This window comes from Salvelinus fontinalis, chromosome 4 (genome assembly GCF_029448725.1).
Source record: "Salvelinus fontinalis isolate EN_2023a chromosome 4, ASM2944872v1, whole genome shotgun sequence".
NCBI classification, from domain to species: Eukaryota; Metazoa; Chordata; class Actinopteri; order Salmoniformes; family Salmonidae; genus Salvelinus; species Salvelinus fontinalis.
In genome coordinates, this window is record NC_074668.1 from 46871393 (window position 1) to 46899358 (window position 27966).

General features: G+C 41.3%; 1 protein-coding gene across 4 annotated transcripts in view; it reads right to left on the reverse strand.

The window, feature by feature from the left end:
* The window catches only part of ksr2 (kinase suppressor of ras 2), a 197218-nt gene that overhangs the window by 121898 nt on the left and 47354 nt on the right, over window positions 1–27966 (reverse strand). For all 4 annotated transcript variants that reach the window (XR_008759197.1, XM_055920366.1, XM_055920367.1 and 1 more), the window contains one exon: window positions 980–1152. Coding sequence is in view for 3 of the 4 variants with exons in the window: in XM_055920366.1 (XP_055776341.1) it covers window positions 980–1152 (173 nt within the window). In the remaining variant the exon portion in view is untranslated. The remainder of the gene's footprint in view (window positions 1–979; window positions 1153–27966) is intronic.

The following is a 27966-nucleotide window of genomic DNA, read 5'->3' on the forward strand; positions in this document are numbered from 1 at the left end:
TGCCCATTCACCCCCTGAATGGCACACATACACAATCCATGTCTCAAATCTCTCAAGGCTTAAAAATCCTTCTTTAACCAGTCTCCTCCCCTTCATCTACACTGATTGAAGTGGATTTAACAAGTGACATCAATAAGGGATCATAGCTTTCACCTGGATTCACCTGGATTCGTGTCATAGAAAGAGCAGGTGTTCCTAATGTGTTTTACACTCAGTGTATGTGATCGTACACAAATGTAAGCAAGGTTTCAAATTATTATGTTTTAGTCAAATATTATATCTGTTTGGGCTTCTTGGGGTCGATTTGCAGTCTACAAATGATTTGTAATTATGTTCCGGCCCCCTGACCATCCGCTCAAGAAACAATTGGCCCACGGCTGAATCTAGTTGATGATCCCTGGTCTAAACCCATTCAGGTCCCCTATCGACGGCCATATTTCACTCCTGTCCCCGACACCCCTGTCCCTGCCTCCATTATTCTCAGTCTCCTCGCATCGTCTTCCTCTCACTTTCTTTCTCCGTACCGCTCGGGCGCTAATGGCTTCCGGTGGGGGCACTAAGAAGGCAACAGCCAATAAGGTGGCTGTATGCGCTGACACGGTACCTCTGGGTATCCTAGGATACATGTATGTGATCTGGGAAGGATTAGTCTTCGTCTATGTGTATAATCTCATAGAGAGAGAGAGAGAGCAGTAACTGGGTTTAGGGCTGAATATAGAGAGAGACTGTGAATGGGAAGTGGAGGTTGTGTGTTAAGTATGGCTAAGACACTAAACTATATTATGTGGTACTACCATAGAGTTACCATAAAACTGGACACAGACAACGGTCATATGACACTTGAACAGATAACAGAGTGGACAAACTGTGAAGTCAATACAGTCGTATAATGCCTGAAACCTATGATTTAGGAAAGCTGTCTGCATACCTGGGTATCATAACTTGTTAGTGACCAAGTTAGTCTAGAAAGGGCACTTACTTGCATCGGAGTGGACGGGGGGAGTGGAGGGGATGAAGGTGGGGAAGAAGAAGGAACGGAGTGAGCGATGGTCAGAGGAGTGGAGGGGTGAGCGTTGGGTAGGGAGGTTCTCACAGCTCCCCACACTGCTGTTGATCTTCAGGTGCTGAGGCTTGGACTTCTTCTGCTCCACTCTGAAACACACACACACACATAGCAGAATGGTTATACTACCATTAGACTGTTATGAATTGTTATAAACTACAGTTAAAGAGTTTATACTGCAAGTATACGGTTAGAAAACAGTTATAGACTTCTATTATACAGTTAAATGTCCGGTATATTTATAGCTCTTATATAATAGATATACTGTTATAATCTACAGTAAAAGCTCTTATAGCGGTCTTATACTGCAATAAAATGGTTATTAACTACAATTAAAGATTTATACTTAAACGATACACATATTTATATGTAAATAATAATAATATATTATACTGTTAAAATGCTCTTATAATACAATTTCTTATACAACTTATAAAGTACAGTTATAAAACCATAGCCATTAGTTGAAAGATACAGTAGAACATGGCAAGGGTTATCCAGAGTAAAAAAAGTCATATTTTACTTTGAAAATGGGGAAAATCAAACAACTTGAGACATCTCAGATATCCTGAGAAATGATATCACTTCAAGGGTAATAGTGTTAAACTTTCAACATTAATCATCACTCTCCCTGAAGCCTCAGCCTCCCCCCACAGAAATGCCAGGGGGAAGAGGCAGTTAGGTAATACCTAGTACACAACCCACCAATTAACCCTAAGGCCTGATAGACAACAACAACAACAACAACAGCAAACATGGCTGCCACCCAACGGGGGTGACTCATCGAGTGAGAGAGAGAGATAGAGACAGAGTGCACAGAGAGAGAGAGAGAGAGAGAGAGAGAGCGCACCGAGAGAGACAAAGACAGAGGGAATGGATGGCTCTTCAAGACACAGGCTGTAAATCTAGGCTAGGTATGGGCTCTGCCACCTAACCAGTCCATAATGGGTGTACACCCCCAGAGTGGCCCAGAGCATTGGCCCTTCAGCCTCTTTCAAGCCTCACTGAGGGGTGCTTGTGTAACCCATCAAAAACGAGACAGGAACACTCATCACACATGTATCACTCAGTTCCCCTTGACACTGCTAATGATGAGCCTGCAGTGGCACCTGGGGGACTGGGGTGGTGGTGGTGGGCAGATATATATATATATGAATATATATATGAGAATATATATATATATGAGAGAGAGAGAGAGAGACGGAGAGAGAGACGGAGAGACGGAGTGAGACTGCTCATTTGGACTGCAGTCAGTTTCTGGTTGGTATTAAAGCCTGCAAGACTTCCTCAATCACTGACACACAAGTCACACAATTAGACCTTTTAAGCAGTCCTTCGACACATCATCACAATCACTCTCCCGCAATAAGAAAGCTCCCTGCAGGTTATCCCTTTCTCACTCAAGCCTTGTTTGGCAATAATGCTAAAACCACATTATGCCATTCAAATCTAATTTGGCCCATTCATCTCTCCTTGTGTCTATAGATGAACCTCCAGCGATGGATAGATTATTTGCAGAGGGGGAAAGAGGTAGAGAGAGACATAGAGAGTGGATGGGGGAGGACAGGTGTCAAGTAAGATGTGCATAATTGTACCCTGTTGCTCAGATCAGCAGCATGGCAATCTGTTCAGTCATTGTGTCACTACTATTTGGAATACGAAACACATGCTACTGTACAATTCCATCATAAGTCTTTGAGAGGAGCCAAAAAAAAGAATCCATGAAATGGATTCCTTCCACATGGTGGGTGGCCCATAAGTATACCCTAGCTAGCGCAATAAGCATACTACTACTGGTAAGTATGCCATCATACTGTCAACCATGGTAATCTGTGGTGGACTTAACATTTGCGGGACTTCCAATGTTCATGTTATGGAATCCATACTAGCATAAGTAGCACACTACAGTACATTGTATTATATTGTGGATAATGGGACACAAGCAATTAACAATAATAATAATGAGAATTTGGTGGGTTATTATGTGTCCAATTTCACACATACAAGTGTGTATTAATACACATGTGTGAATTGGAAAAGTGTTTTTTGCATATCCCAACTCCTACTGAGATGATCTCGGAGAGTGGGGTCTCGGCCAGGGTCTGTTCATTACCTTATTATTTGTACTGTGTATCAAATCAAAGTGTATTTGTCACGTGCGCTGAATACAACAGGTGTAGACCTTACAGTAAAACGCTTACTTACAGGCTCTAACCAATAGTGCAAAAAGGGTATTAGGTGAACAATAGGTAGGTAAAGAAATAAAACAACAGTAAAAAGACAGCCTATATACAGTAGCGAGGCTATAAAAGTAGCGAGGCTACATACAGACACTGGTTAGTCAGGCTGATTGAGGTAGTATTGAGGTAGTACATGTAGATATGGTTAAAGTGACCATGCATATATGATGAACAAAGAGTAGCAGTAGCGTAAAAGAGGGGTTGGCGGGTGGTGGGTGGGACACAATGCAGATAGCCCGGTTAGCCAATGTGCACTGGTTGGTCGGCCCAATTGAGGTAGTATGTACATGAATGTATAGTAAAAGTGACTACGCAAATATGATAAACAGAGAGTAGCAGCAGTGTAAAAAGAGGGGTTGGGGGGGGGGGGGGCAGACAATGCAAATAGTCCGGGTAGTTATTTGATTACCTGTTCAGGAGTCATATGGCTTGGGGGTTAAAAAAACTGTTGAGAAGCCTTTTTGTCCTAGACTTGGCACTTCGGTACCGCTTACCATGCGGTAGTAGAGCGGTTCGTTTATGACTAGGGTGGCTGGGGTCTTTGACAATTTTTAGGGCCTTCCTCTGACACCGCCTGGTGTAGAGGTCCTGGATGGCAGGCAGCTTAGCCCCAGTGATGTACTGGGCTGTATGCACTACCCTCTGTAGTGCCTTGCGGTCAAAGGCCGAGCAATTGCCATACCTGGCAGTGATGCAACCAGTCAGGACGCTCTCGATGTTGCAGCTGTAGAACCTTTTGAGGATCTCAGGATCAATGCCAAATCTTTTTAGTTTCCTGAGGGGGAATAGGCTTTGTCGTGCCCTCTTCACGACTGTCTTGGTGTGTTTGGACCATTCTAGTTTGTTGTTGATGTGGACACCAAGGAACTTGAAGCTCTCAACCTGCTCCACTACAGCCCCGTCGATGAGAATGGGGGCGTGCTCGGTCCTCCTTTTCCTGTAGTCCACAATCATTTCCTTAGTCTTGGTTACGTTGAGGGATAGGTTGTTATTCTGGCACCACCCGGCCAGGTCTCTGACTTCCTCCCTATAGGCTGTCTCGCCATTGTCGGTGATCAGGCCTACCACTGTTGTGTCATCTGCAAACTTAATGATGGTGTTGGAGTCATGCCTGGCCGTGTATTAAGCGAGTTGAATAAGAATCACATGGTCCAGTCTCGTGTCTGTGTTTCTATACCGTAACTCAAAGCCTGACGCAACACAACAACACTTTGATTTTCATTAAATGTTCAACTCCCTTTTTTGGCAAGTCATCAACTGCTGGAGGGAAAAGATAAACACAAACACCACATGATCTGGTGTGGATGTTACACAGACACTCAAACATGCACACACCCGAATGATGTTGATATAAACAGAACAAATTCTCATTTGATCAGGCAGAATACAGCAGTGAAAAAGGCGGCACTTCAAACAAACATCTTTTGCGGATAAATTAAAGGAAGAAAGTGAAAAGGCGTAGGTCATGCATATTCCACAGGTTCCTGTCTCTACGTGTGCATCATCCCAACCCAGCTGGAATATGTACACTGAAGAATTACAGCCTGTAATTACGCCCTGCAGAGATTCCATCTGCATACCTCTCCACTAATTAACTAACGTCAGAGAACCTGGGTTCAAATACTATTTCAAACCTTTCGAATATTTTTACCGTTTGCGCTAGTATAAGATGGGCAGGGTTAATTAATCTATTGGTTCCATTGCGCCAGGCAGGGTCAATCAAGCCCAGATAAAGTATTTTAAATTATTTCAAATAGTATTTGAACCCAGGTGTGACTTATGTCGCTAACGAGAAATATTCTTATGTTTTCACTAAGCCCATATGTGAAAGAAGCGACCATTTTTTTTTTTTTTGCAAATGCCCTCAGGATATTAACATTCTCTCACTGACATCTTTATGCAGCTTTAATAGAGGTTGGAGAGAGATTAGATAAAAAATATATCAGGCAAATGCTTCAGAGGTGGGCTACTGACAGTGAGCCATTATTCCCATACTGATCTATAGTCAATATTCTGCTGTGATATTCTCCCTCTCTCTTGCTCTCTCTCTCTCTCTCTCTCTTGCTCTCTCTCTGTCTCTCTCTCTCGGTCTCTCTCTTTCTCTGTCTCTCTCTGTGTCTTCTGTCCTCCTCTCCCTGTGGGACCAATGTGTGTCAGTGCTGTCAGAGGCTGTAGTGGGTGAAACACTGAGACACAGCCCTCAGTGGGGATGCATGGAGGAAGGAAGGAGAGCGAGAGAGAGAGGGGAAACAGGGAACAAGTGCATTTAAAGCTGAACATGTTGGAGGGGTGACAGCAGGCAGTGAAGCCAGTAGGTGCAGTGAGCCCAGAAAAAGACAGGGTGAGAGGGAGAGAAAGAGAGAGAAATAGCACAATGCAAAGGACTTGCTCTCCTGTCAATTTGTGCTTTCCAACCCCCCCACCCCCCCACCCCCCCTCTCTCTCTGACTTCACTTTTGAAATAGTTAAGAACTTCTTGTTGTAACGTGGGTTTCCCATTCATAACACATTAAGAAGACATTGTTAGAGGGGTGATATTTCAATATTGCACTGGATAATATAGTACAAAGACGCAATCTGATTTCTGTCAGAGTTAGCTTTGTTCTCGTCCTCTTGGGCCATGAAGATATCACATTAAAAAAAAATGCATTAAAAAAAAACATCTTGGAAGATTTCCCAATAAACCTGCCACACTGTTACCAAGAACATCTAAAGCATGTGTTTTGTATTTTTGTGGTAAAGGACAGTTAGAAATTTACTGAGGTGGGGGGGTGGGTCTGAAATAGTTTTTTTTTTGTTGTGTGCTTTGGAGATGGTTGTGTGTTTTTTTATTGTGCACAGGGGAGCACAGGGGAGGGTAGTGTCCTCAGGGGAGGGTAGTGTCCTCATCTGCTTGCATGAGCCTCCCTTATATCAAGGTGTTTTGGTGCTTTCCTTATGCACTATGCTTTTTCCGTGTGCTAACTTTTTCTATACCACAGGTCAATATAGTCTACCAGTCTAACTGCTCTCTATCAACCATTCATAATGACAATAGTGGTAGGTGGATCGTTTGTCCAGATCTGCAATAGGCTAACTAGCAATCATACCACACACAAATGCATTCAAAGCTGCATACATTTTCTATATGAATCCACAAGAACAAATAGGAGGAATAGCTTATAGGCAGCGGAGAGGCCAGGTGCGTCATTGCACACGAAAGAACAGTGAAGACATGAGACACGCAGCTCAAAAAGCTCCCCTATTGATCTTGTTTAGGGACAACACAATTATCCTACCTAGACTAGCCTGCAACGCCACAATACAATGAATAATTGCATTCTTGTTTTCGAGTACAACATTTTACTCTAGGCTACAGTCAAAATGTCATTTGAATAATGCCGCAAAAGCCCTGTAATTTGAATGTTTAATTTCAGTTGGATCATTTGCAGGTCTACTATTTACAGTTTTTAAGTTCTAGAAAATGCACAGTAGCAGGCCAGTCTGCCTGTATTTTTTGACTTCTGCTACTGACATGCGCTGTCTGTTGTGGATCATCATTCTTCCAAGTCGTCCTATATTAATGTGGTCACATATGCTCCCGGCAGGCCAAGAAATTCAGGAAAGAGTAACACGCTCTGCATCTTCTCCAATTCGAGCGGCTATTCCTCCTCGCGCACCTAAACAATGTCAGGACAGGCCTGATGGAAACATCAAATTTGGTGGTGAACTTTCCAAATGTCGACAAAACTAAATAAGCTAATGAATATACACATCTTTGGTTAATCCTGAAACTGTTTGACCACACAGAAGATCAAAGGGTTGTAGTTAGTCCATCAGCAAGATGATATCGCTGAAACACACACACTTTCAAATACCAAACATGACAGTGTCTGGCACACTGGCCTGGTGCTTAAACGAATATGCTCTCGTGGTATAATCCCACACAATCCCACACGCGCTATGTTCAATAACACAGAGATAGTCTAACTAATTTCAGAGGGTGATCCCCAGTTAGGGTGTGTGTGTGTGTGTGTGTGTGTGTGTGTGTGTGTGTGTGTGTGTGTGTGTGTGTGTGTGTGTGTGTGTGTGTGTGTGTGTGTGTGCGCGCATGTGTGTGTGTCAATATCACCAACAGTCTCAGTGGGAGAAGCATGCGAGAAGAGAACGGCTTTAAACTCAGAGCTCTACCTATCTAGATCCACATTTATTTCCCTATTATTTCAAAATGAAACCATACCTCAACCCTTGTATGAGCAACCCTTGTATGCTTTAGGACCGTGGTAAAGGGAATGGAGAACAGTAGAGCAGAGACTAACCAGAGGAACAAAGGGTCCGCGAAATATTGCACCAAAACCAAATAAAAATGACGCCTTAATACTCACTGAGATGATTTCAATACCAAAGCACACATCAGAGATAACCCTCACCTATGGTCTTCAAGATAAATTGCAGAAAGAGTTTATGTCTTGGTCGTCGGCTCTGAAAAACAAATAAAACTCAACATTGAACGTAGGCGGGGTATCAACCCCCCCCCCCTGCATTGCCTTTAAATCCTCTCTCTTACGGCTCTCCACCCTGGGGTCTCAAGAGTCATCTCAACACCCACCCAAACCCCCACTGGCCCGCGCTCATCCCCGCTCACCCCTTCCCCGGCACCATGGCTTGATGAATCAATTATGCAACAATGGCATTCAGTCCAGCACAGCCTCTGCCTTGCACTCCTAAATACTCATATAAATTCAGAATCATGCTTCCAATTTTCTGGTGTGGTGCAGGCAGGCATCTGAGCGCTCATTACCACTGAATACACTGAGAGGGGCATTAAGGTTGTGTGTGTGTGTGTGTGTGTGTGTGTGTGTACACCCCTTTTCTCCTGACTCGTCATTAATGGCAGGGGGCCAGAAACCTGAATAACATGGATGAGCTTTCCTTGAGAGCCAAGAGGAGCAGAGAGAGAAGAAGACACACACATACAATACACACACACATACACCGTACGTCCGCCCATGAAGCTGCTCCTCCTGACGTGATGTGTCTCTATGCACTGCGAGTGTCTTCTTTAAGGGTGTTATGGGCAGACAATATAGCAGTGTTGTGTGTCACTAATAAACCAAGAGGTCAGGGGTCAGGTAGTAAAGCATTAATGTTTCTGTCAAGGGAATAGCTGTAGCTCTGATCTGTATTCTAATGGGAGGCATTGACTATTCAACAACATTAACACATAGCCTAGTTAGGAGTTAGACATTATAATTTAATAAATCTCTCTCTGTGAATTTAGAGCTTCTTTTTCCACACTGGAAGTGTGTTTGCGCTTTATATGAAATAAACTATATACCATGAACAATACCTATGTAAGTACAAAGTAACAGCAAAGTATTATATAATAACACGGTATTGGCACTTATAAACAAAGTGAGACCAAAGGGACTTTAAAAACTTAAGAACTGTTCAGTGGTGTAAAGTACTTAAGTCAAAATATTTGAAAGTACTATCTGTATTTTACATTACTATTTATATATTTTACGACTTTTACTTCACTACATTCCTAAATAAAATATATACATTGTATTCCCATACATTTTCCCTGACACCTAAAAGTACTCAGATTTATTGTCCAATTCACACACCTATCAATATAACGTGTTGTCATCCCTACTGCCTCTGATCTGGCGGACTCACTAAACACAAATGTTTAGTATGTGCCTGTTTGTCCATATTTTTATTTATTTTTTAAATATTTGCCGTCTGGTTTGCTTAATATAAGGAATTTGATGAATAGCATTTACTTTTACTTTTTACTTTTACTCAAGTATGACGTTTGAGTACTTTTTCCACCACTGTACCATATAATTTTTTACTTTTATTCAACTAGTATTTCACTGGGTTACTTTTACTTGAGTCATTTTCTATTAAGGTATCTTTACTTTTATTCAAGTATGACAATTGAGTACTTTTTCCACCACTAGAACAGCTGTTGCACATCACCAGATTATATCCTCTGATACATAAGTTATTCAGGTGACTGTGTATTTCCCTCTCCACCTAGAGCATCTGACAGAGTAGAGATCGTATTTTGGCTATCACCATCCACGGCTATACAGTTCCCTTGGCGTCACTGAACAGAAATCCAATAAATAAATACAATTCAGGCTGAACTGGGGGATTCCACAGATCACAGTAAACAAAAAATTCAACAAAAAACCCAGGAAGACATGCATGAGGAGAGGGAGACAGAGAGAGAGGGAGAAATAGATTAGTAATATCATCTATAAGACATTTTAATTAAAGCAAAGATTCAAATTGACCATGGAATAGATTCACATTTCTCCCCTTACTAAGGCACAGACTTGGTGAATCATAGCCTACCCTGCCCCCTCCTCTCCCTGACTCCCCCTCTCCCTCATGCCTTCTCCAATCCCTCCCTCATCTTCCCTAACCTCCCACCCAGTGCTGTGTGATTTATTAGCAAATATCAAATTCAATAAGAAAGTGCTTAACATTCACCTCTAAGGCGGAGAGAAGTGTGAGGAGGAGAGGCTTATAGGAACTTTCATAAAGAATCATTATACGGAATTATGGTGAAAAGAAAAATGGAGGAGAAAAGGAAACTGAGGTAGAGGTAATTGTCACACCCTTCTGGAGCAGCCTGTCATAGGAAGAAATTGATGGGATTCACAAGCTTGATGAGAAACTCTCTGGCTTTCCCTCACAGAACTAAGATTAAACAAACATCTCAAAGTATTTGCGCACATCTAACTAGGGCTGTCCCCGACTTTAAAACAATTGGGTCGACCAAGAGTCGTCTGTTTTTTCGACCAATTGATTGGTAGAAATTTTAAAACGTGTATTTTTCCATATATGACCACACTGTTTGATTAAGTAATTTAGACACAAATGACTAGAGGGAGTCCGACCAGCAATTGATCTGATTGTGCTGCACCGGGCTCAGACTTGCTGCACTGTGTTAAAAAAAGACAGCGAATGACTGTGATTGGCACCCGTTGTCTCTCTCTCCTCCCTGCTGCAGTGACCACCACAGAACATCAAAGTGTTTATCGCGCTGTCTGTGTTGCTAAAGCTGCAACATAATTACAGCCATTTCTGACTGAAAAGTTCTGTTAAAGAAATCCGTCATTTGTTTAGGAAAAACATTCCCTTTCCCCTCAACCCTTGCTCTCTTTACGTGATACAAGTATGCATCGCATGCAAGTGACCAAAGACTTATTCAAAGACTTGCTCCCTCTCCGGCCTTTAGGTCACCAGGCTGCTCGTTATGGCACACACCTGTCACCATCATTAAGCGCACCTGTGCATCACCAGCCTCACCTGGACTCCATCACCTCCCTGATTACCTTCCCTATATATGTCACTCCCTTTGGTTCCTTCCCCAGGCGTTATTGTTTCTGTTTCTGTGTTATATCTATGCGTTGTTCTTGTTTCTTATTTTGTATTATGTTGTGTTTATTTATTAAAACCCTCACTCCCTGAACATGCTTCCCGACTCTCAGCGCACATCGTTACAGGACTAGTATTACTAGAGAACGTTGGTTATGTAATTACAGTGAGGGAAAAAGTATTTGATCCCCTGCTGATTTTGTACGTTTCCCCACTGACAAAGAAATGATCAGTCTATAATTTTAATGGTAGGTTTATTTGAACAGTGAGAGACAGAATAACAACAAAAAAATCCAGAAAAACGCATGTCAAAAATGTTATAAATTGATTTGCATTTTAATGAGGGAAATAAGTATTTGACCCCCTATCAATCAGAAAGATTTCTGGCTCCCAGGTGTCTTTTATACAGGTAACGAGCTGAGATTAGGAGCACACTCTTAAAGGGAGTGCTCCTAATCTTAGCTTGTTACCTGTATAAAAGACACTTGTCCACAGAAGCAATCAATCAATCAGATTCCAAACTCTCCACCTTGGCCAAGACCAAAGAGCTCTCCAAGGATGTCAGGGACAAGATTGTAGACCTACACAAGGCTGGAATGGGCTACAAGACCATTGCCAAGCAGCTTGGTGAGAAGGTGACAACAGTTGGTGCGATTGTTCGCAAATGGAAGAAACACAAAAGAACTGTCAATCTCCCTCGGCCTGGGGCTCCATGCAAGATCTCACCTCGTGGAGTTGCAATGATCATGAGACGGTGAGGAATCAGCCCAGAACTACACGGGAGGATCTTGTCAATGATCTCAAGACTGCTGGGACCATAGTCACCAAGAAAACAATTGGTAACACACTACGCCGTGAAGGACTGAAATCCTGCAGCGCCCGCAAGGTCCCCCTGCTCAAGAAAGTGCATATACATGCCCGTCTGAAGTTTGCCAATGAACATTTGAATGATTCAGAGGACAACTGGGTGAAAGTGTTGTGGTCAGATGAGACCAAAATTGAGCTTTTTGGCATCAACTCAACTCGCCGTGTTTGTAGGAGGAGGAATGCTGCCTAAAAGAACACCATCCCCACCGTCAAACATGGAGGTGGAAACATTATGCTTTGGGGGTGTTTTTCTGCTAAGGGGACAGGACAACTTCAACGCATCAAAGGGATGATGGATGGGGCCATGTACCGTCAAATCTTGGGAGAGAACCTCCTACCCTCAGCCAGGGTATTGAAAATGGGTCGTGGATGGGTTTTCCAGCATGACAATGACCCAAAACACACGGCCAAGGCAACAAAGGAGTGGCTCAAGAAGAAGCACATTAAGGTCCTGGAGTGGCCTAGTCAGTCTCCAGACTTTAATCCCATAGAAAATTTGTGGAGGGAGCTGAAGGTTCGAGTTGCCAAACGTCAGCCTCGAAACCTTAATGACTTGGAGAAGATCTGCAAAGAGAAGTGGGACAAAATCCCTCCTGAGATGTGTGCAAACCTAGTGGCCAACTACAAGAAAAGTCTGACCTCTGTGATTGCCAACAAGGGTTTTGCCACCAAGTACTAAATAATGTTTTGCAGAGGGGTCAAATACTTATTTCCCTCATTAAAATGCAAATCAATTTATAAAATTTTTGACATGCGTTTTTCTGGATTTTTTTGTTGTTATTCTGTCTCTCACTGTTCAAATAAACCTACCATTAAAATTATAGACGGGGGGATTGGAGGGACGCCATGTGCGACTGACATGTTTTCTGTTTGCTCCCGTGGTATTCTTAAAGTTTATGTGAATTTTGCAGCAGAACCGTATTTATTTTCAAATATTATTTTGGTGATCCCTTTCCGTAAAAACCAAGACTACTTTGCTTCCAAATGTCAGCATGTCAACGAAACATAAGGCCAAAAGCATGACTTTGAGAAAACCCGGCCTACAAGACCCGCTCTCATCACCGCCCTCTCCTGAGTCTGAGGGCCCGGGGACTCACACTTTACCCGGGGGTGCGGCTTGGCCTGGCGGCGCTGAAATGAACATTCTCGAGGCCATCAAACTACTACGCTCTGAGATAGTTGAAATGAAAACGGAGGTGGTTGCTACGATTGAGGCCCGAATACAGGAGGTCACTGATACAGATCTAACCAAAGCAGATCTAACCATCCTGCGGAACGAGACGGTGCCAGCAATCACATCACTCAAAAAACAACAACGTCGCACACTACGACGATTGCAGCACTGGAGACCTCCGCTACAAATGTCTCCGACTTAACTACATCCCTGGAGGCTGACGTGAAACGCCTAGCTGCGGATTTGTAAAAGGTGAAGGAGAGCTGTGTGAGTTTGAGGGATTCTCTCGCCGCAACAACCTGAGACTTGTATCGGTCCCAGAGTCAGCGGAAATGCCTCACGCCACGGATTTTGTTTCTGGGCTGCTGAAGGATGTTCTTGCCTTAGATGAAAAGCCCCTGATTGATCGTGCCCACCGGTCGCTGCGCCCAAAGCCCTGGGATGGGGAGAGGCCCCGTGACATAATTCTTCGAGTGCACTTTTTCCATGAGAAGATGGAGATTCTCCGACGAGCCCGCAATACCACTCTGAGCTTTCAAGGACAGAGCTTCTCCATCTACCAGGACTACTCCCCCACTGTTTCCAGGCAGCGCGCAGCTTTCGGACAGGCCAAACGACTACTTTGGGACCATCCAGGTGTGAGGTATGGACTGCGATTCCCGGCCCGTTTATGGCTATCTCATGATGGTAAAGACTACACATTTGAGTCTCCGGATGAGACTATGTCTCACATTCAACGTCACATCAAGAAGTCTTGAACTTGCTCACAGTTCAGCAACTGTTGCTTGCGAACTGTGGATAGTAAGTAACCCACCTGTGGTACAATTTATGTTTAGTTATAATATGCTAGTCTTGTATAGTTGGGGAGTTGGCGAACCCATTCAGGCTTATTTGATGTGATCTAATGTTATGATCATCTAGTGTGCTTGCCTTACAAGCATTCAGTAATTTTAATTTCATTGTATTAAGGTTTTACTTAACTCCTGTGTTTCTAGGCTGTCTCGCTCACCTATTCAGTTTGTTTACATAGTGTCTCAGTGACTCAAAATATTCTTGGATATTTGTTTACTGCATCCGTTTGCATTGACCCAGTAAACAGTAAATGTTTCCCGAGGCTACACGTTTTTTGGGGTCTTCACTTCAATTTTAAAAGTTTTGAGCATCATTCATACACAGCAAACGTTCAATGTTGCGCACGCGTAGTTTTTTGGTCTTGGTTGTAAGCTGTCTCAGCGTCAAGTAGACAACTATTATAATAATAATAATTATTATTATTTTTGATTGTCTTACTACGATTTCCTTACTTCAAATTGGGTTTTTGGCTGAGCCTTTATACATTTTTATTTATTTTCTCTCTCAATGCCTGTTATAAGACTGGGAATATAATTATATACATCTACAAGTGGTGCTTTTGTAATTTCATTTGGACAAGGGTTTCACTTTTTTTTTTTTTTTTTTTTTTTTTTAATAATTATCTCTTTTTGCTGTTTGATCCACTAACAAAACACGACATTAAAGAGCGGGACTGTGGGTTTAGGTTTAAAACCGCACTCTCACAGACATACTGTGTGAAGAGAACATGTTCTATTTAGGCTTGTACCTCGGTTGGGGAGGTATTATCTGGGATGGGGGGAGGGGGTGGGTGGGTTGCATTTTTCAGTTCTAATGTTGTCATTCTGTCTTTATAGTTTTTTTTCTGTACTTTTTCCAAACATCTACCACCGTACATTATTACTCTGAGACAAGTTATTCTGGGGTTTTTGGGCGCTCATTGCTTTTCCATTCTATGCTCTAATGTTGTATAACGGGAAGGCCCAGAGGGGCCGAAATAATGCGATCAAGTACATTTCGTGGAACATCAAAGGGGTTAATAACCCGGTGAAGCGTAAGAGGGTGTTGACACACTTAAAGGGTTTAAACGCAAATGTTGCATTTCTACAAGAGACTCACTTGAGGACTGATGAGCATTTTAGGATGCGTAGGGACTGGGTTGGTCAAGTGTTCCACTCTAACTTTCATAGTAAATCAAGAGGTGCTGCCATTTTGATTGATAAAGCTACCCCCTTTGTAGCTTCTGAGGTTATTGCTGATCCTAAGGGACGATACGTCATAGTAACCGGTAAACTCTTTTCTACCCCTCTTGTTTTGGCTAGTGTTTATGCTCCTAATTGGGATGACACAAGATTCATTTCTTCCTTTTGTCTGCTATACCCAATTTAGATTCTCATTTGTTGATTTTAGGGGGGGATTTCAACTGTAAAATGTCCCCAGTTCTTGACAAGTCCTCACGAACAACTACAGGCCCATCTAAATGTGCCCTACTTATTCAATCCTTTCTTCAGAAATATGCCATGTTTGAGGCCTGGCGTTTCCTACATCCTACAGATAGACTGTATTCCTTTTATTCTCATGTTCATCAAACATACTCCCGGATTGATTACTTCTTTTTGAACAAAAAACGTCTGCCTAACCTTCCGCAGTGTACTTACAAGAGTATTGTTATTTCTGACCATTCACCATTAGTGCTTGAACTAGAGTTTCCCCCAGCGACCTCCTATGTGTTATCAATGGCGTCTTAAGGCACTCTGCAAATAGTCGAGACAAGAATGGGCAAAGCAGACCAGAAAACGTCCTGTAAAATTCGGTTGGAAAACCGTCCGGATCCGGTGATTTACCACTTTTCATTGCGGACACTGCTGTTGTAATCTCCTCAGGTGTAAATTCTTCTTCTAGACAGTCATGGGAGTCTGTATCAATTGAAGGCAAATTCAGGCCATTAAAGAAGGAATCAATCAGCAAAGGGTCTTGAGGGGATTCAGAGGTGTATCGCGCAGAGTAAAATTGTTTGAATTGATCATTGATCTCTTCGGGGTCCTTATTTGTGGGATTAAACGTGAGGCCTCAGATTTACAGATCTGATGTGCAAGGAGTTTACTGGCCTTGTCGCCTTGTTCATACACTCTGTACCGAGCTCGCAAGAGTAACTGTTCAGCTTGCCTGGTAGAAAGCTCATCAAATTCAGATTGGAGTATTTGGCGCTCTTTATGCAGATCAGAGGAAGGATCCGTAGCATACTTCTCATCCAATGTGGCTATGGACTCGCTCAGGTCCTGCAGTCGCTGAGAGCGAACTCTGTTTTGGTTGGCTGTATAAGAAATGATTTGGCCACGTAGGTATGCTTTGAGAAACTCCCATATGGTAGAGCAGGACATACCTCGTGTTGAATTAGTTTTTAGGAATAAGGTGATTTCAGAAGAAATGAAATTGACAAACTCCTTATCTGAGAGTAAGATGGGGTTAATACCTCAAAGCTACCGCCTAGTCTTTATCAGGCTTCAATTTCATTACTATTAAAGAAAAACAAAGACCCCCTGGAATGTGGATCCTATCGCCCAATCTCGCTTTTAAACTGTGATTACAAAATCCTAGCCAAGCCTTTAGCCATCCGTATAGAAGGCTCGCTGCACCAAGTAATACACTCTGACCAGACTGGCTTTGTGAGAAATAGGCATTTGTTTTTCAATATTAGGCGCATTATGAATATACTGTACTCCCCAGCGTCGGAGGACCCGGAGGTAGTGGTCTCACTTGATGCGTAAAAAGCGGTTGACCGCGTTGAGTGGGATTACCTAACAGCTGCCCTTTATAGATTTGGCTTTGGCCCCAAATTCATTGCGTGGATAAAGATTCTATATTTTTCCCCCGTGGCTTCAGTACGGACTAACAACTTGTCCTCTGACTATTTTCCGTTGCACCGCGGATCCAGACAGGGTTGTCCACTCTCCCCCTTGTTGTTTGCTTTGGCAATCGAACCTCTCGCCATTGCACTACACTCTAATGATGCCATTCAAGGAATAATCAGGACGGGCTTAGAGCAGAAAGTCTCGCTATATGCAGACCACCTCCTTATGTTTATCTCTAACCCTGATACCTCATTGCCACGCGCCTCATCTGTTCTTAAAAGGTTTGGATCAATCTCAGGGTACAAGCTGAATCTTGGCAAGAGTGAGCTTTTTCCTGTAAACAAGGCTGCTTTAAAGTGCTCTTTTACAAGTTCTCAGTTTAGGATTGTCCGGGATCAATTCACCTACTTGGGAGTTAAAGTGACAAGGAAATATTCAAATTTGTTTCAGGAAAACTTGGTTGCTCTAGCAGACAGTTTGAAACAATCTTTTACTTTTTGGAATTCGCTACCTCTTTCTCTTATCGGAAGGATTAATGTCATTAAAATGAGTGTGTTTATATTTATTTCAATGTTTCAATGTTTTAGTTGTGATTATTGACAATTATTGATTGTGACCTGCGGATGCCTTGTTCATGTTGCCCGGGCAGAGACTAAAGTGTGAGCTTGTTTTTCCCAGTTATTTTTATTTTTACATTTTGTACACGCCTACATAAAATTATTATGTTACATTTTTTATTTTAAAGCATTGTAAACTTTTTATTTTTGGTCCTGTGGATGGTCGGTCTGTGGCCATGACTGTCTGTGAGTGGTTCCATTTCTCCACCCCTATCCCTTGACTGTTTACAGGAACAATGGTGAGGTGTTTGCTCTGTCCCTGTACTATAGATTGCCCTTTAACTTTTGTAGCCTTCTGCCTGGTGTGTTTAACTTGTCTAAAGTATGGTATCTTTAAAGCTATTTTTTTATGTATTATTTGTATTTTTTCTAGTTGAGTATATTATTTATATTGCTTTGTGTTGTCTTGTCTGTGTGTGTGTGTGTAAAACTTAATAAACAGAGTTTTCCCCAAAAAATTATAGACTGATCATTTCTTTGTCAGTGGGCAAACGTACAAAATCAGCAGGGGATCAAATACTTTTTCCCCCTCACTGTATTAGTCCAGAATGTCCATTATTCCAGAGGACAATTCGGAGATTTGGAAAAAACTAATCTGAAGCTAACATTTATGTTACAGAGCTGACCTTTTTAGCTAACGTTAGCTGACATCACTTGTTCTCAATCTCAGCTAATTCGGACTAGAGCACATCTGCATTAATATTCATGATGCTTTGACCAAAAGTGAAATAATACTTGAGTAATCTTGTTATTTTACTTTGATGGCTACCTAGTAGAGCATATATTGCAAATTATGTACATCTTCAGGATCTCACTTTTTTTTTTTGCTGTCATTTTTTTGAGGCAACCATTACCAGTAGTTTACGTATAATTTACAGCCGAGTTTCCCTTTTTTTTGGTTTAATGCTGGTCTTTTGCTTCTGTTTGAACGAACCTTGTAGCTAACCCATGTCGTTAATCCATGGTACAAGCGCAATGCAGCCATAGCTGTTATCTGTCACCTCCATAGTTTGGAGTTATACATCTAAGCTATTATTGTAGATCATGGGATCTATACTTTCATTGGTTTTGTTTGAGGTCATAATTCCCCTCCGTTATTTTGTAGCTTAGTGTAGCCTGTAGCCATGCGACATTTCTAAAAATCTACGCATTACATGTCATACCAACAAAATACACTAGAGGGCATTCAATTTAATGGTATAATTATTGTCCTGCATAGCCCTGCTATTTTAGCAATAAGAGTGGGTTGAACTGGGTGATTTGAAAGGGGCTATTGTGAATTGAGGCACGTTATAGTATACTCAAATCTGTCCGTTATTGTTATATTTTTAAGGGAGTTTTGTTTCCTCTCTTCATAGAGTGCTGACTGCGTAATTTGAGGTTCTTAAATTAACAAACATAATTGAAGTGTTACAGAACACAAAAGTAATAGGGTAACCACACTGAAATATTTACTCAGACTCAGACATTATAAGTTACATAAAAATGTACATTGAAAGTTTGTATGTTATGCTATATGGCAAGGAATTCACAAATCACTGCATGTGTGTATATGTATGTATGTGTACATATGTGTATGTACTGTATATGTGTATGTATGTGTATATACAGTTGAAGTCGGAAGTTTACATACACTTAGGTTGGAGACATTAAAACTCATTTTTCAACCACTCTACAAAGTTTTGGAAAGTCGTTTAGGACATCTACTTTGTGCATGACACAAGTAATTTTTCCAACAATTGGTTTACAGACAGATTATTTCACGAGGAAACAGGTATAAAAGTATCTATATCTACAGTAAAACGAGTCCTATATCGACATAACCTAAAAGGCCACTCAGCAATGAAGAAGCCACTGCTCCAAAACCGTCATAAAAAAGCCAGACTACGGTTTGCAACTGCACATGGGGACAAAGATCGTACTTTTTGGAGAAATGTCCCCTGGTCTGATGAAACAAAAATAGAACTGTTTGGCCATAATGACCATTGTTATGTTTGGAGTAAATGGGAGCAGGCTTGCAAGCCAAAGAACACCATCCCAACCGTGAAGCACGGGGGTGGCAGCATCATGTTGTGGGGGTGCTTTGCTGCAGGAGGGACTGGTGTACTTCACAAAACAGATGGCATCATGAACAAGGAAAAATATGTGGATATATTGAAGCAACATCTCAAGACATCAATCAGGAAGTGAAAGCTTGGTCGCAAATGGGTCTTCCAAATGGACAATGACCCCAAGCATACTTCCAAAGTTGTGGCAAAATGGCTTAAGGACAACAAAGTCAAGGTATTGGAGTGGCCATCACAAAGCCCTGACCTCAATCCCATAGAAAATGTGTGGGCAGCACTGAAAAGGCGTGTGCGAGCAAGGAGGCCTGCAAACCTGACTCAGTTACACCAGCTCTGTCAGGAGGAATGGGACAAAATTCACCCAATTTATTGTGGGAAGCTTGTGGAAGGCTACCCGAAACGTTTGACCCAAGTTACACAATTTAAAGGCAACGCTAACAAATACTAATTAAGTGTATGTAAACTTCTGACTTCAACTGTATGTTGTTACTGTCCATTATGTTCTCTACTTTTAAAAACCAATTTAAAAAACTCTCTGTTATATGTGGAGTATGTCTCCTGTCCACTCCAATACCTTGACTTTGAGTCTGTTATATCTGGAGTATGTCTCCTGTCTTATCCGGTTTCCTGTGTGAATTTAAGTATGCTCCCTCTATTTCTCTCTCTCTCTTTCTATCTCTCTCTTTCTCTTCTCTCGGAGGAACTGAGCCCTAGGACCATGCCACAGGACTACCTAGCCTGATGACTCCTTGCTGTCCAAAGTCCACCTGGTCGTTCTGCTGCTCCAGTTTCAACTGTTCTGCCTGCGGTTATGGAAACCTTACCTGTTCACTGGACGTGCTACCTTGTCCCGGACCTGCTGTTTTTGACTCTCTCTCTCTACCGCACCTGCTGTCTGGCTTTAGGCTGGGTTTCTGTATAGCACTTTGTAACATCGCCTGATGTAAAAAAGGGATTTATAAATACATTTGATTGATTGATTGACTGTCATGACTTCAATAGACTAAATCAGGCACCATTTAATTTAGTTAATCTATGCAGATTTGTCGTCTGATTTCCAGGATCCTGGTGGAGATAGATACAACCATACTCCAATGCAGGAGTCTTGCAGGACATTTTCCAGCATCCAGGTTGAGGCAGAAACATGGAGAACTACGTCAGTGTCAGTAAGTCATCCATGCTTTCTTTATATATATAATACTCTTCTCAGGAGGAGTTCAGAAGGCCTATGCACCATAAACCTGTCTACTCCTGGAGAAACTCCCTGTCAAAGAGACTGATTAGAGGGTTTGGCAGAAGGCCCTGGGCCAATGGGAGGTCAGGGGTGAGGGCTAAATGGGAGGGAGAGCGTGATGATACATGATGATACATGACAGACATGATGATACAAGTTGAACCAAATAGTAAGGCTGCCTTCAAACCAAAATGCATGAAATGCACAGCTGTTTGGTCGGGGGAAAACACTGTTCTATGTTTTTAATTGGTTGAAAGGATAGCCTTTGCAACTTTTTTGATGGACAGCACAGCACAAGCCTCTCACCCAACACACTCCTCCATTTGAAAGCCATTGAGGTGCTGCGTCTTTTATGCATCCATTTGTCTGATTGGAAGGCACCCTTATAGTCCTCAATAATCAACCATGTGTTGATTATTGAGGTGTTAACTCTCTCTCTCTCTCTTTCAATTGTATTCAGTACCTCTATCCATCTCTCTACAGATGCTGGAGAGAATATTCCAAGGAACTCAAGAGCTTTCTGACCAACTACGTGCGATCTCTCCAGAGCACAGAGAAGTAAGCTCCACTGGTAGTAATATATTTTTTTATGCACTATGTACAGTTGAAGTCGGAAGTTTACATACACTTAGGTTGGAGACATTAAAACTCATTTTTCAACCACTCCACACATTTCTTGCTAACAAACTATAGTTTTGGAAAGTCGGTTAGGACATCTACTTTGTGCATGACACAAGTCATTTTTCCAAAAATTGTTTACAGACAGATTATTTCACGTATAATTCACTGTATCACAATTCCAGTGGGTCAGAAGTTTACATACACTAAGTTGACTGTGCCTTTAAATAGCTTGTAAAATTCCAGAAAATGATGTCATGGCTTTAGAAGCTTCTGATAGGCTAATTGACATCATTTGAGTCAATTGGAGGTGTACCTGTGGATGTTTTTCAAGGCCTACCTTCAACCTCAGTGCCTCTTTGCTTGACATCATGGGAAAATCAAAAGAAATCAGCCAAGACTTCAGAAAAACAATTGTAGACCTACACAAGTCTGGTTCATCCTTGGGAGCAATTTCCTAACGCCTGAAGGTACCACGTTCATCTGTACAAACAATAGTACGCAAGTATAAATACCATGGGACCACGCAGCCATGATACCGCTCAGGAAGGAGACGCATTCTGTCTCCTAGAGATGAACGTACTTTGGTGTGAAAAGCGCAAATCAATTCCACAACAACAGCAAAGGACCTTGTGAAGATGCTGGAGGATTGGGACAAAATTCACCCAATTTATTGTGGGAAGCTTGTGGAAGGCTACCCGAAACGTTTGACCCAAGTTAAACAATTTAAAGACAATGCTACCAAATACTAATTGAGTGGATGTAAACTTCTGACCCATTGGGAATGTAATGAAAGAAATAAAAGCTGAAATAAATAATTCTCTCTACTATTATTCTGACATTTCACATTCCTAATATAAAGTGGTGATCCTAACTGACCTAATACTGTGAATTTTTACTGGGATTAAATGTCAGGAATTGTGAAAAACTGAGATTAAATGTATTTGGCTAAGGTGTATGTAAACTTCCTTCACTATGGCCGTCTGTCTGTGTGATGACATATTTGCATATTGTCCAGGGCCACTGGTTGGATTGGATTTACTGTACTCAATCCAAAACTCATGCTATTTCCTCCCTCTAAAAGTCTCCCAGACAAACTAACATCCACCTATCCCCAGGTGAGTCTCTTGGTCATGGATCTGTAGAGCAGCAAATTAATGGCCAAATTTGTGGGATGACCACCAAATGCAATAAAGTTGTATAAACTACTCGTGTTCATTTTTCAAAACAATACATTTCTCATGGCCTGTTGTTCTTCACATTTTTACTAAACTACTATGGTAACTTGAACATTAAACAACATGCAGACATTCTACATCAAGACAACACTTGGTGCGTATGACTCCAAAAGGTCTAATTCAATGTAAGGCTCATGTCCAGGGTGAATACATTTTTATTCATGTATATAAGACATCACACAGGTGTGCCAACTACAATCAAAAGTTTGGACACACCTACTCATTCAAGGGTTTTTCTTTATTTTTACTATTTTCTACATTGTAGAATAATAGTGAGGAAATCAAAACTATGAAATACATATGGAATCATGTAGTAACCAAAAAAGTGTTAACTTCTTATGGCTGGGGGGCAGTATTGAGTAGCTTGGATGAATAAGGTGTTCAGAGTAAACTGCCTGCTACTCAGGCCCAGAAGCTAAGATATGCATATTATTAGTAGATTTGGATAGAAAACACGCTGAAGTTTCTAAAACTGTTTGAATGATGTCTGTGAGTATAACAGAAGAAATCCAACCAGGAAGTGGAAAATCTGAGGTTTGTAGTTTTTCAACTCTTTGCCTATCCAAGATACAGTGGAAAATTGGTCTGATTGGACTTCCTAAGGCTTCTACTAGATGTCAACAGTCTTTAGAACCTTGTTTGAGGCTTCTACTGTGGAGGAGGGAATGAGAGCTGTTTCAACCAGAGGTCTGGCAGAGTGCCATGAGATCAGTCTCGCGCGCTCCCATGAGTGTTAGCTGCGTTCCATTGCATTTCTAAAGACAAAGGAATTCTCCGCTTGAAACATTATTGAAGATTTATGTTAAACACATCCTAAATATTGATTCTATACATCGTTTGACATGTTTCTCGAACTGTAAAGGAACTTTTGGACTTTTCGTCTGGACCTAGTGCTCGCGCCTCATGAATTTGGATTTGTGACCTAAACGCGCGAACAAAAAGGAGGTATTTGGAAATAAATGATGGACTTTATCGAACAAAACAAACATTTATTGTGGAACTGGGATTCCTGGGAGTGATTCTGATGAAGATCATCAAAGGTAAGTGAATATTTATAATGCTATTTCTGACTTCTGTTGACTCCACAACATGGCGGGTACCTGTATGGCTTGATTTTGTGTCTGAGCGCCGTACTCAGATTATTGCATGGTGTGCTTTTCCGTAAAGTGTTTTTGAAATCTGACACTGACATTGAGGAGAAGTGGATCTATAATTCCATGTATAACACTTGTATTGTCATCAACATTTATGATGAGTATTTCTGTAAATTGATGTGGCTCTCTGCAAAATCACAGGATGTTTTGGAAGCAAAACATTACTGACCATAACACGCCAATGTAAACTGAGATTTTTGGATATAAATATGAACTTTATCGAACAAAACATACATGTATTGTGTAACATGAAGTCCTATGAGTGTCATCTGATGAAGATCATCAAAGGTTAGTGATTAATTTTATCTCTATTTCTGCTTTTTGTGACTCCTCTCTTTGGCTGGAAAAATGGCTGTGTTTTTCTGTGACTAGTTGCTGACCTAACATAATCATTTGGTGTGCTTTCGTCGTAAACCCTTTTTGAAATCGGACACTGTGGTGGGATTAACAACAAGTTTATCTTTAAAATGGTGTAAAATACTTGTATGTTTGAGGAATTTTAATTATGAGATTTCTGTTGTTTGAATTTGGCGCCCTGCACTTCCACTGGCTGTTGTCATATCGATCCCGTTAGCGGGATTTCAGCCGTAAGAAGTTAAACAAATCTAAATATTATATATTTTCGACTTTTCAAAGTAGCCACCCTTTTCCTTGATGACAGCTTTGCACACTCTTGGCATTCTCTCAACCAGCTTCATGGGGAATGCTTTTCCAACAGTCTTGAAGGAGTTCCCACATATGCTGAGCACTTGTTGGCTGCCTTTCCTTCACTCTGTGGTCCAACTCATCCCAAACCATCTCAATTGGGTTGAGGTGGGGTGATTGTGGAGGCCAGGTCATCTGATACAGCCCTAAATCATTCTCCTTCTTGGTAAAATAGCCCTTACACAGCCTGGAGGTGTGTTTGGGGTCATTGTCCTGTTGAAAAACAAATGATAGTCCCATTAAACGCAAACCAGATGGGATGGCGTATCGCTGCAGAATGCTGTGGTGGCCATGCTGGTTAAATGTGCCTTGAATTCTAAATAAATGAAAGACAGTGTCACCAGGACAGCACCCCCACACCATCACACCTCCTCCTCCATGTTTCACGGTGGGAACCACAGATGCGGATATCATCCGTTCACCTACTCTGCGTCTCACAAAGACATGGCGTTTGGAACCAAAAATCTCAAAAAGATTTCCACCGGTCAAATGTCCATTGCTCGTGTTTCTTGGCCCAAGCAAGTCTCTTCTTATTATTGTTGTCCTTTAGTAGTGGTTTCTTTTCAGCAATTCGACCATGAAGGCCTGATTCACGCAGTCTCCTCTGATCAGTTGATGTTGAGATGTGTCTGTTACTTGAACTTTGTGAAGCATTTATTTGGACTACAATCTGAGGTGCAGTTAACTCTACTGAACTTATCCTCTGCAGCAGAGGTAACTCTGGGTCTTCCGTTCCTGTGGCGTTCCTCATGAGAGCCAGTTTCACCCTAGTGCTTGATGGTTTTTGCGACTGCACTTGAAGAAACTTTCAATGTTCTTGAAAGTTTCTGTATTGATGGACTATCATTTCTCTTTGCTTATTTGAGCTGTTCTTGCCATAATATGGACTTGGTCTTTTACCAAATAGGGTTATCTTCTGTATACCACCCCTACCTTGTCACAACACAACTGATTTGCTCAAATGCAATAAGAAGAAAATAAATTCCACAAATTAACTTTTAACAAGGCACACGTGTTAATTGAAATGCATTCCAGGTGACTACCTCATGAAGCTGGTTGAGAGAATGCCAAGAGTGAGCAAAGCTGTCATCAAGGCAAAGGGTGGCTACTTTGAAGAATCTCACTTTTTTGGTTACTACATGATTCCATATGTGTTTTTTGGATTTTCGTAATTTGGATATCTTATCTATTATTCTACAATGTAGAAAATAGTACAAGAAAATAAGAAAAACCCTGGAATGAGTAGGTGTGTGCAACCTTTTGACTGGTACAGTATATCATTTTTATTTTCTTGAAACCTAATGATTTTATTTATTTATTTTATTTCACCTTTATTTAACCAGGTAGGCAAATTGAGAACACGTTCTCATTTACAATTGCGACCTGGCCAAGATAAAGCAAAGCAGTTCGACACATACAACAACACATAGTTACACATGGAGTAAAACAAACATACAGTCAATAATACAGTGAAAATAAGTCTATATACAATATGAGCAAGTGAGGTGAGATAAGGGAGGTGAAGGCAAACAAAATATATATATAAATAAATAAAAATAAAAAATATAAAAAGGCCATGGTGGCGAAGTAAATACAATATAGCAAGTAAAAAAAATAACACTGGAATGGTTGGTTTGCAGTGGAAGAAGGTGCAAAGTAGAGATAGAAATAATGGGGTGCAAAGGAGCAAAATAAATAAATACAGTAGGTAAAGAGGTAGTTGTTTGGGCTAAATTATAGATGGGCTATGTACAGGTGCAGTAATCTATGAGCTGCTCTGACAGCTGGTGCTTAAAGCTAGTGAGGGAGTGGTGGTGGGAGTTCAGTGGTTTCAATTTAGCTAGCTACAGTGGGGCAAAAAAGTATTTAGTCAGCCACCAATTGTGCAAGTTCTCCCACTTAAAAATATGAGAGAGGCCTGTAATTTTCATCATAGGTACACTTCAACTATGACAGACAAAATGAGAAAAAAAATCCAGAAAATCACATTGTATGATTTTTAATGAATTTATTTGCAAATTATGGTGGAAAATAAGTATTTGGTCACCTACAAACAAGCAAGATTTCTGGTTCTCACAGACTTGTAGCTTCTTCTTTAAGAGGCTCCTCTGTCCTCCACTCGTTACCTGTATTAATGGCACCTGTTTGAACTTGTTATCAATATAAAAGACACCTGTCCACAACCTCAAACAGTCACACTCCAAACTCCACTATGGCCAAGACCAAAGAGCTGTCAAAGGACACCAGAAACAAAATTGTAGACCTGCACCAGGCTGGGAAGACTGAATCTGCAATAGGTAAGCAGCTTGTTTTGAAGAAATCAACTGCAACCACGAATCTCAATGTGCGAACACAAAATTCAAAATACAAACTTACAGGGTTCTGTTGTCATTAGTATCCCATAGCGATACACCAACAAAGTTTTCACCCATAAACAAAGACACTCTGACACACACTTTAGTCTGTGTCAGAGCCCAATGGGACTCAACTCGATGGCTCCATGACAAAACTCTGTGGCCTTTTCCACAACACAAATTGCTCATCATTACCATAGTGAAGAAGCCTCATTCATTACCACTTAAGCTGAGAGAGACACTCACTTTGAAAAGGGCAACGAGACAAGAGAGGCAACGTAAGCTAAATTAATGGGTACTCGCACTGCACGTCCCCAACCCTGCTCCTAGGACGCTAAAGTTTAAGTGGGGTAGGTACCTAAGACACTTGTGTTGACAAAGTGAATTTATTTACATTTTTGTGCACACACACACCATATGTGGGGTGGTGCTAGTTGGCTGAGGCATGGATAAGGGAGTGGTTTCTGTAACTAACTAGCTAACCAACCATTACAGTACAACTACTCTGTTCCCTGACTGAGTGTGCACAGAATAGAGATTAGCTGAGCTAATCATGCAGGTAAGCCCTGTTCATCGTATGAAAAATTAAACAAGTAAATGTTGACTTAATTGATTTTGTGTACATGAGAGAGAGAGAAAGAAAGAGAATGATAGACGAAAGAGAGAATTACAACTGATTAGTGTATCAAGCAGGTGGATTACATGAATCCTTTCTAATTGGCCTGTGGGTGATTGATGAGAGACAGATTATATATATTATATTCTCCTCTCATTACACCACCATGAAATACATGGACCACTTACCCAAACTAGACATATTCATGATCAATTGCCCAAACGAGACACATTTTCCTAACTGTCCCTCAAGACATACAAATATGCAAATTCAATCAGGAGACAAGCCAGTCTAGCAACGTTCCTTCCCTAAAACCAATTATCAAATCATTGAAAAAGCTAGCCAATTACTTGTTCTGGGTGTTGTCATTTATTCACTAACAAATTAATGATGGTTTTTGAGACGGTGCATGCTGAATGAATTTCAAACTAGCTAAATAGACTTCTTCTAATTTAAGCAAAACTATAAAATTGTTTTGGTATGAGACTACAGCCTTGCCATTCTCAACTCTAAATTGTGTGGGTGCTTATTTGTCTCTATTTCATGCATTTTTTGCATATCCCAACTCTCCCTGGGAGAGTAGGGTCACAGCCAGGGTCAGACATTATTAACAGCACCCCAGAGGTTCTTCCAATTAGGGCGAACTGCCTTGCTCAAGGGTAAATGTCGGCGCAGGAAGTTGAACTAGCAACCCTTTGGTTACTGGTCTAACACTCTAACCACTAGACTACCTGGCATACTTCTCATTAGCAACAGTACAGTTGAGGAGATTGTCATTGCCATTTTAAAAACAAGTGTTCAAAAATGACCAAGAGTTGGGTATTATTGGGTAACGGTATCATGGCTAGTTGATGAGGTGATTCACTGGTTTGTTGAGTGTGCAACTTTCTTAAGGTTGTACAGTGCATTTGGAAAGCATTCAGATCCCTTCCCGTTTTCCACATTTTGCTACGTTACAGC